Source organism: Sinocyclocheilus anshuiensis, unplaced genomic scaffold (assembly GCF_001515605.1).
Source record: "Sinocyclocheilus anshuiensis isolate Anshui unplaced genomic scaffold, SAMN03320099.WGS_v1.1 scaffold222, whole genome shotgun sequence".
In the NCBI taxonomy this organism is placed as follows: domain Eukaryota; kingdom Metazoa; phylum Chordata; class Actinopteri; order Cypriniformes; family Cyprinidae; genus Sinocyclocheilus; species Sinocyclocheilus anshuiensis.
The window spans coordinates 2,937,755-2,947,590 of record NW_015542408.1 but is presented as its reverse complement, the minus strand read 5'-3'; the positions used below and the strand labels follow the sequence as shown (position 1 = coordinate 2,947,590).

At 40.8% G+C, this 9,836-nt stretch overlaps 1 protein-coding gene across 1 annotated transcript; it reads right to left on the bottom strand.

Annotated features, from left to right (window-relative positions):
- Positions 1–1,651: 1,651 nt before the first annotated feature.
- On the bottom strand, positions 1,652–8,376 carry LOC107693174 (dapper homolog 1-like). The gene is made up of 4 exons (XM_016492465.1): positions 7,804–8,376; positions 5,695–5,824; positions 4,676–4,831; positions 1,652–4,120 (listed from the first exon to the last, which is right to left on the bottom strand). Exons 1-4 carry the CDS (start codon positions 8,107–8,109, stop codon positions 2,247–2,249), a joined length of 2,466 nt encoding a protein of 821 aa, XP_016347951.1. The 5' UTR covers positions 8,110–8,376; the 3' UTR covers positions 1,652–2,246.
- Between the last annotated feature and the right edge of the window lie 1,460 nt (positions 8,377–9,836).

The following is a 9,836-nucleotide window of genomic DNA, read 5'->3' as shown; positions in this document are numbered from 1 at the left end:
TGTAAGCTACAGTGATAGTACGGATTCATCAGGGTCACTTCTAAATCTGAACTTCTTTTGGCCTTCTTTGTAATGTTATTTTATTTCACAGATAGTACTTAACACTTATCGCTAAAAATAGTGCAAAAATCATGTTTGATCCCTCAACTAACATTTAACCTTCACAGAAAAACACTAAGGTGATACCAGAGTCAGACGACACTGCCATGATATTCATATACAATTGTATTTACTTCAAAGAATGTAATGGTACTACCACGGTACAGAACCAAAAATATGGTATTGCGAGGTCCAAAAAACTAAACATACAAGAAGTACTGTGGCAATACCATAGTAGAGTGATGATATCAAATAATACAACATTGACACTAAAATTCATGGTGCATTAATTTCAGTATCATGTCCAAAAACCAAGGTAATCACGGTTCATTTGTTTTTATTATGTATAGTACCAACCAGATCTAAATATCTTGGTTTTCATTGCCCGTACTTTCACAGAAACACAATGGAAAACACAAGTTACAGTCAAAACCTCAAAAATGCTGACATCTAAATTCCCCGAGAACTTCTTAGAAAGAACTACTGAAACGTTCTGCAAATTACACTGCGCTTTCTTGTTTTTTGCTTTTGGTAATCATCTTCAATTTCATAAAAAACAACAACTTTAAGGCCGATAATTATCTGTAATTCAAAATATTTAGCAACCACAATATGGACGCACATGGATGTTCAAGAAATCTTACACCATCTTAATGAATTTCCTACACATTTTCGTCCTTTATGTTGGATATCTATGGTTATCGTGCATGTTAAATAAACTATCATCTAACAGACTCCGATTACGAGATTTTGTGGTCTCAGCACGGATAAAGAAACATCTTGTAACCAGGCAGGAAAAGCCATGTGCTCCTAAATGCCAGCAGAAGAGGAGATTACCACAGCTGCGGTAATCTAAACAGACGCACTGTGCTTTAAAAAGCCAGACCTATTCCAGGAGGCCATCTCTGCTAGATTCTGGAAACAGAAGGGGAAATCTCTCCAATGTGACTGTGAGGGACACAAGCCAAATACGAAAGGTCAGATACTCATTTAAGGACAGCAGTCTTGAGTTCAACAGGCTTACTTGTTTGAACTTTTGTCTTGCACTAAATATTCAGCTTTAAGAAACATTTTCTGATATCTGTCTTCTATGTTTAATCTATTTTTCTCTCCAGGTCATCTGAGCAACAGCCGAGATTGTTTATTGCAAAAATGCATTCAAATCAAAAATAATTGCAACATCTGATCCTCATGTTTTCATTATGTTCTTTAGTGCCAGAGGAGACCTACTGCACTGCTGACACTGCCGTGAGTTTGCTGGCATGGCATGGAGAGATGGCATGGAGGAAGAACTTTAATTGTTTGTTTGCTAAATGCATGCAGAGACTAAAAGTAGATGGCACATTTAACTGCTATGTGCTCTGAAAAGTGGTTTGGGGTGGTTTAACATGCCCTTGACATCAGAAGATTCAAATCCAGGCCATAAGAATAAACAGAAGTGGGTTGTTTAGTACATGTGATGTGATGCCAATTTAACATGGTTAAATACTCAAAAGTACATAGAAAACCAGCCACAATCATCAAATAAACAAAGACACTGAATGATTTTAACAATGGGATTTAATAAAGAATATAAGGACACAAGAAATCAATATACATTAACATTTATTTTACAAAAGGGTAATTTACAACTAATAAGGTAAATGGTGAAGCTGTTGCTCATGCATATTTAATGTGCATTTAACAAAAGCCCTTAACAATCAGCAGGTGAACTAGTCTTGGTAGCACTGGACACTTCTCAGACGGACTGCATCTGTAATACACTGCTTCAGCTCAGTCATACTTCCTATTTCATTCCCATGTATGGCTAACCAAATATATTAAGTTATAAATATCTTTTAAAAAAGTAAACCATGTATGAACAATGCATTTACATAGTACTTGCTATGCAGATGCATCACAGCAAAAGCTAAATTTATAATAAATACAAAAAAAAAAAAAGTAAAAAAGGCTACAGACAATGACATCAAGGGGGTAAAAAGTGCAGGGGAAGGCATTGTGCTGGACAGAACTTGAGTTCCCAGCTGACCGACAGGCAGTTTTAGGCCATGCAGCTGATTTCTGTCTAGGCACTTGATTGTGTGATAAGGGAGAGAAGCCAATTTGATTGGCTGCATCCTAACTGATCTCAGTGTTCCTCAAGTCTCTCACACTGTGGTCATGAGTTTTAACGAGCCTGATCGGAAACGTAAGATCTTCTTCTTCAAGTTGTGGGAAGCCTTGATTTTGACAAATGCCTTCGCCTGTGCTGACGTCATTCCGTGGGATTCTGTACCCGCCTGGTTGAATTGGGGCCAATTGACCCCTGCACTTCCCTCAGAGTCAATGCTAGTGCTGCTCTCAGCTACATAGTCCGCCTCGCTAGCGCTCGACTCGCTGTCCCCAAAACAGTTGGTGGTATAGTTACTGCGCTCATCTTCGCTTGTGTCCAGAATGGTGGAATGGAAAAGGGAGGCACACTCTGCTGAATATTCAGAGTCACTGCCCACATAGGCGTAGGGGCTGGTGTAGTGTGCGTTAGACGGCAAGTACATGGCTGACATGTGGCCCAGCATTTCGCGTTTTTGCCTGCGGTGAGCCCTCTTGAAAGCCTCCTCGTATGGGATCTCGTGGAGACCCCTTGGCCGCCGGTGGTAGTTGTTGCGCTTGTACTTGGGTTTGGCCAACACTGCCTCATGATGTCGGTGATGTCCGTGGTGTCTCTGGGCAGAAGATCGACCCCCTGTGGAACTGGTGTGCTTCTCCAAGATTCGTCCTTCAGGGATGGAGGCAGGAATTCTCTTGGCTTTTGTGGAGGCCTTCTTGGAGGATCTGTGCAAGTGGTGGACGTCATCCACTTGTCGAGACCGCCTAGATCCTGTCCGATGCTTGTCACGAACAGTCTCGGAAACATGCTCGGAAACTTGAGGTCTACTTTTGGCACTGGTGGAATTTTTCACTTTGACAATCTTGATGTTCTTGGTGCCACCCTTGCGGAGATTTATATTCTGTTTCTGAGCAGGGATGTACTGGGCACTGACCAGTTGACCTCCCTCATCTTGACTTTGTGAAGAAGAACCAAGGCTGAGCAACTCTGGAGCCAGCTCTTCGGCATCTTTACAGCAACTTGCTGGAGCCTGAGCCTTAGGACTCCTCTTAAGAGGACTTGCTTTCATTGCCTGTCCAGATTTATTGTCCTCCACAATGTAATAAGAATGCTTGTTGAATTTGGGAGAGGAAACTGCATTTGGGCTGCCTAAATCCTGGCAGTTCTTCGATGCAACACTTAACGGCTGGCCTTTAGTGGCTCCAGAAACTTTCTTCTTCAAGACGCAACTAGTGTTATTATCAATGGTGGTTGTGAAACCATTCTGTGTTTGACTTGGAGAAAAGTATGCTCCGTTTTGTAGGGTTCCTCCCTTGGACTCAGCAGACCACTGTCTTTGGGGCGAAGCTGTGCTTGGCTCAGTGCTAGTTGCTGATGCATCTTGTAAACACGTCTGCCAGTTAGGCTTGAGTTCAGAGCTCCTTTGCTGGGCCTGGACAGCAGCAGGGGCCCGTGAACAAAGACTAGCCTGCCTTAAAATGCTCTTGGAGGGGTCAGTGTTGATGCTTGTTCTGGGTTTGTTGGTCCTCAAGGGTTGCGCCCTCCTCTGAAGTAGCCCAAAGATATAACTATCCAGTTTTTTGTTTGGGAGTGTTTGAGAGGCATGCCAAGATGAGTTCTGGTTGCCCACAACCTGCTCAGGTTTCTGTTCATCACTCGATGCTTCACCAGGCTTGGAGAAGTTACAATCTTCCTTTAGGTGACAAGTCATGGATTGAAAGAAGATGGGGCTCTGGACAGCCACCGCATGGAGAGGGCTGGGGTACCGGTAAACATCATTACCGTTTTTGGCAATGAGGTCACAGTGGCACTTGGACAGGCCATCGCAGGAGCCATCCGGGGAAGGGGAGTAGGATGCAGAAAGAGACCGGCGGACTGTTCCAGAACTCGAGTCTTCGCAATGGCAATCACACTCAGCACAACTGCCCAGCTCATCTGTAAATCCCAGAGGACACAACAGTTAATACTACAAGACAACGTCAGATTACTTAAACGGCTAATTTCGTGATGTCATGGCCTGTGAGAGCAGATTATTTCTGATTCCTAGAGTTCTAGTGCTTAGCTGGGTGGGTGGTTGATTAGTTTTCATGTGCTAATGAGCCTTTTGTTGCTAGCTTATAGGTGTGGCTGGGATAGCCATCAGCAGGGCTGTGAAACTGTTTCAATCTTTGTCTGGGACCAAACTTCTCTCGTTTCACCTCTATTTGCTCAGTCAAGTTTAAGTGATTACAGAATGCTTTCTGCTAAGAGTAATGCAACACAAAAATTGATGTAATTTGAAGAAACTAGAAACATACGAACAAAGCGGCCTTTCTTTGTGACACCAGCTTTTAAGCCAGAGGAAGAAATCACCATTAAGTAAATAGTTCTGCATTTGGTTAACAAAGCTAAAGAAGGGAACAGTGTTTCAACACTACATGGAACAGTGCTGATGGGTAAGACCAGTCGGAATGACCCAGAAACCTCAAACCGTCACAAGAAGACTCTCACCTGCAGGCTTAAGCCTTCCCTCGGAGGGACAGAGCGAGGTGTCGAGGGGGGTGCACAGGCAGGTGGTGGAACGACAACTGGACAAACACTCGCTGAAGACAGAGTTGGAGGAATTAGAGAGGGATCCTGAAGCACCGTCGCTTAGGTCGTAAAAGCCTGGGAGAGAGAGGGCGAGAGATTAGCACATTAATATTACATCTTCAGGAATGAGGTGACAATGCAAAGACTGTGCTTTTCCACTCTTAACTGAGCTCTCTTCTGGAACCTACTTCCAATTACAATTTGAATAATGTAGCTTCCTCGAAGGTATCCATTTGCAAGAGGAAACAGAGCTAGGAACCAGATCTCCATACATCACAATTGATATTAGCATTAAAATGGTGAAGTAAGGAATAAACCCATTACAACTACTACAAACAACACCAAAATAGCTGTTCGCATAAAACAAAAGTCCGCCTTTGGGCTGTGAAGAAAATAATTCCAACTCAAAGACTGAAGAACTCCATCTTCACATTAGAAGCGGTTATAAGGCCACTTTAACAATCGAGACTTTCAGAGAGGAGCATACACACGTGTAATCAATCTCCACTTTATATAACCTTCCTTCAACAAAAGTGCAGTCAGTCCCAGCACTAAAATGACCTCTCGTATTTGGAATGTAAACCAATGGAGCTGCAGCAAGCCTCTAGCACAGGGTGCAGATTGTTCGTATTACCAAATTAGTGCTTAAGCAAAACAGCTAAGCAGTTTCCAACAGACATTAGGGCTTGCAGGTACACAAGCTACTACAGGCCCAAAGCACATAAAGTAGTCTTGTGCAAAGTGATATAATTTGAACAGGACGTCTGATTACCTCCCTCGGGTGGTTGTTGAAGATTAACAATCATTAAAAATGTTTTTCGGTACTTGTGAATCAGTTTTATTGGAAATCCTTTCTGCCTACACTGACTGCTTAGATTGTTTTGATGATCAAACATGCAGTGCCTCTCAAAGTGTTATGCTTCACAACAGATACTAACCTGAACTTGGCCGGCTGTCCGTTTCCACATGTTCATGCGAAGTCTCCGTGTCCAACCGCAGGTCACTTATCTGTCTGTCTAATTCCTGGAGCTGGTTGATCAAACCTGCATCTCGCCTCCTGAGGCAGTTCTATAAAGAAACAATACATTTTGGAAAGATGTTAATACAAGGTTTCATGCATGTCTAGTAGTTTAGCAGCATCATAATTGCTAAGATGGTTTGCCTTTTCATTTAGAAGATTTGCCCTGCAGCCCTAACAACAATCTGGAAACAATTGCATTTCACAATGCATTTCTCAATGCCGGTGGCCTCACGGAACTAATGAACTAAATTAGAGTCACACCTCGTATGGGAATAACCGTTCGACTTTGACACACCGCTTGAGAGCAATTGGATGCATCTGACAACACCCGTATCATGTGCTGCATTCCAAATTAAGCGTGGTGAAACGGCAGACTGAGGAAAATGTAGCCCCTTCAAAGCAGACGGACATTACTTCAAATTACCTATAATCAGAGGCATGTTATCTGCTGCAAATTTTAACTGCTGTTTGCTGACAGGGGAAGTAATGCAGTGCAGATTCCAGGCTATATGGAGCAGTGGAATGGCATTTCCTCTGCTGCAGACCGAGGCTGTAAAAAAGCCTGGTCGTGACAGGCGGGCTTGCAAGTGATTTATGGGCCCTGAGCTCTCAGCATGCTGGGCTGTGCAGACCATTTATACACAAAGTGCCATTTGCAGAGTACATCAACGGTTATTTTGAAACGGCATCAAATTAACCCCAGACCACTGTTGATGGCCTGGGCCTGGGTTTAGGACGACAGTGTCTACATTTCTGGTTTATACTCAATTCATTCAGTTAAGCTTAGTCAAAGACCACAGAGGACTGGTTGTTTGTTATTGCGACATCATAAGGACATAAGTCATTATATGATCCACAAATTACCATTAACTTTAATGTAGTTCTGGGTGTGAGGCCTGCAAACAAACTGACCTCAAGATAAACAAGTGTAATTATGGGGAAGACTCAAGCCACTTGTGTACATGTCTGAGGCTTTAGCAAAGCCAGGAAACAAATCCAAACCTTGTAATTCTTTTCTGTATACAATACATTAACCACAATGCGTGGACCCGTAGGGTTACAATAATGGAAATGTTTGGAAATACCTCAAGTGGAACCAGGTGTCTTTGGCCCAACTGTTAAATTTAATCTTGGTCATCCTCTAAAGACAGCAGGGGGCTTGAGCTGGGCTTGTAAAAAGTTCATTTCCATCGAAACCCATCAACTAATCTCATTCAGGCCAGTCGGACCCCCTCCTAGACTTGCATTAGAAACTCAGGGACGTTCTACTGCTTCCAGGAAGTTTGATTTAAATGGTTATCTTTCTGCTTTAATGTCATTCTAATGAGTATAGGGTCTGAGCTACAATCACCACGACGCAAAGGCAAAAAAACATTAATTTTTTTCCATTGCATTATTCATATAGTATTATTTTCTACTATTCTAAAATTCAAATAGATTTTAGATTTTAATTTAGTTTGATACAACTAAATGTGAAATTAGGCCCATAAAAAGTCTTTAGGCCCATAAAAAATGTAAAAAATATTAAAATTCTCAATGCCATTCTGAAGTCACAATATAAAATGTTCTCTTTTTTAATTGCATTTAAAATCATACAAATTCTTACATTTTTATTCTGTTTAGTTATGAGACCTCCCTTGCAAAAATGTACAGTGGTGGTACCATGGTTATACTATGCCTCTTTCTTACATACTATAGTACTGTGGGATTATCATCACTTACCAAATGGACTTGTACCCTGGTAGTGCCATGGTATTTTTGTAAGTACCTTGGAATACCATGCAAATACAATGGTACATGAAATGTAGTTATGTATATACATAAGTACATAGTATTACCATCACTGTACTATGGTACTGCCAAAGTATTTTTGTAAGAGATATTTAATTACAATTACTAAAAAAAAAAGAAAAAAAGTAATGCATTTTTTTCTTCAGAAATATAGGCAAGAGAAAGGTTGCACTACATATGAACTACTTCAACAATAATAATAATAATTAAAAAAAAATCCGTTTCCGTTACTCACCAATTGTTTTCTAAGTAATAAAATATTTTCCTCCAGAAGTTTCTCTTCAGTGTTCAGATAGCTGTCCTCCACTGTAAGGCAGGGTTTGTCCTCTCCCGCGAGCTCCTGACAGTTCAACACACTCCTGACCAGCAGCTCCTGTCTCTGTCTCAGATACTCCAGCTCGGTCAGACCCGCGACAGTCGCGTCCAGACGCTCTCGGGTTCGAACCCGCTCCACTTCACCGCGCGCCTCGCATTCCTTCCGATCCCGCATCAAGAGCGCACAAAAATCCCTGGACAGCAGCATCTCTGACAATTCATTCATTTATATATCCAGCGACAATAACGCTACGGAGATTCTTCTTATGAACAAAGTGCATCTGAAAAACACTTATGCCATGGTCAGATAATTTCCATGTATTAAAAGTGATCATCAAGAACAAAAAAGAATCCCAAAATTCAGAGAAAAAGAATGAAAATAACTTTTTGTCCTATATATAAATGGCATTTAAACGCCTGCTGTCCTTGCTGACGCTCAGTATAAAAAGTCCAAATCCACAGACAGTGGATGTGTGCAGTCCGGATGATACTGGGATCTGAATGTGTCCTGCAGAGAAGAGCTCAATCACACACACTCTCGGAGGAAACCCTGCTGCTGAGGATGCGGCGGGGTCCTAAAGCCCACCCCGTTCACCCCCTCATCTTCTGTCCTATGGTAGCGTCCTTTTCATGCATGATGACAATACATTACAATCTGTAAAACAACATTAAGACCTGCATTTACATGCAAAATCATATAAAGTTTTGTTACTTTAGCGTTGTTTAATTATCCTACTAAATAACAACAGGAGCACATATATATATATATGTAACATTTCTGTCCCCCTCACTTCTGAAATGATGGCTACGCCCCTGGGAGCACGGTTTGTAGTACTGGCAGGCCACGTGAAAATTAATATATGCATGCAAATACAAGCTTACAGACACGAAATATGACAGCCATTTTTTTTTTTGTATGAAAATTCATTTCATTTTATTTATCAGCTTATCAAAAAGTACTATAGTAAGGTGATGATATCATGTGCTTTATGATTACCATATTTTATATAATTGATATATTTAACATGATATTTACACCAAAGAATACCAAGGTGATAGTTTCTAAAAAAAAAAAAAAAAGTATTACTTTAGATGACATGTCTAAAAGAACAGGAAAATATACAAGGATTTAAGGACACAATGCATAAGGTGTGTATAATAACCTAATAACATGTTTAATAACTTGCAATACAGACAATGACAAGAATTTCAGATAATTGACAGAGGTGTATTTAAAGGCGCTCAGGTGTATGACTGCCCTCTACTGTTGTTAAAACAAAAACCTCCTTCACTTTTATGTGTTTGTGTATGTATATATAGAATTGCTATAAAATATATATTTTTAAATTGTATGTACACACACACACACACACACACACACACACATACTTGCATTTGTGGTTTACGGGGACTCGCCATAGGCGTAATGGTTTTTATACTGTACAAACTGTATATGCTATTGCCCTACACCAACCCCTACCCCTTACAGGAAACTACTGGCAATTTTTGAATTTCATAAAACACCGTTTTGTATGTTTTTTAAGCCTTTTGTTTTACGGGGACACAGGAAGTGTCCTCATAAACCATGTTTACGTTGTAGTACCCATGTCATTATACACATTTGTGTCCTCATAAACCATATATTACAGTACACACACACACACACACAAGTAAAAGACTGACATTTCACCAAGATGTAGGTGAATATACATTAACCCAAATAAAGAATGATCAATAGGTTTTCTAAAAGACGGATCTGTAAAACATATGTTTAAACATTATTTCTGGTAATAGACTCCACAGCTGCTTCTATAAGAGCTTGAAGTCACATTTCTCAACTAGCTCATTAGTCAGACACGTGGAGAACTCAAAACAGACAGATTTGTTTGAAAATGCATCTGTGAAATGGATCAAGGATTTACATATCGAGAACGTAATTGTTCTGGCAGATTC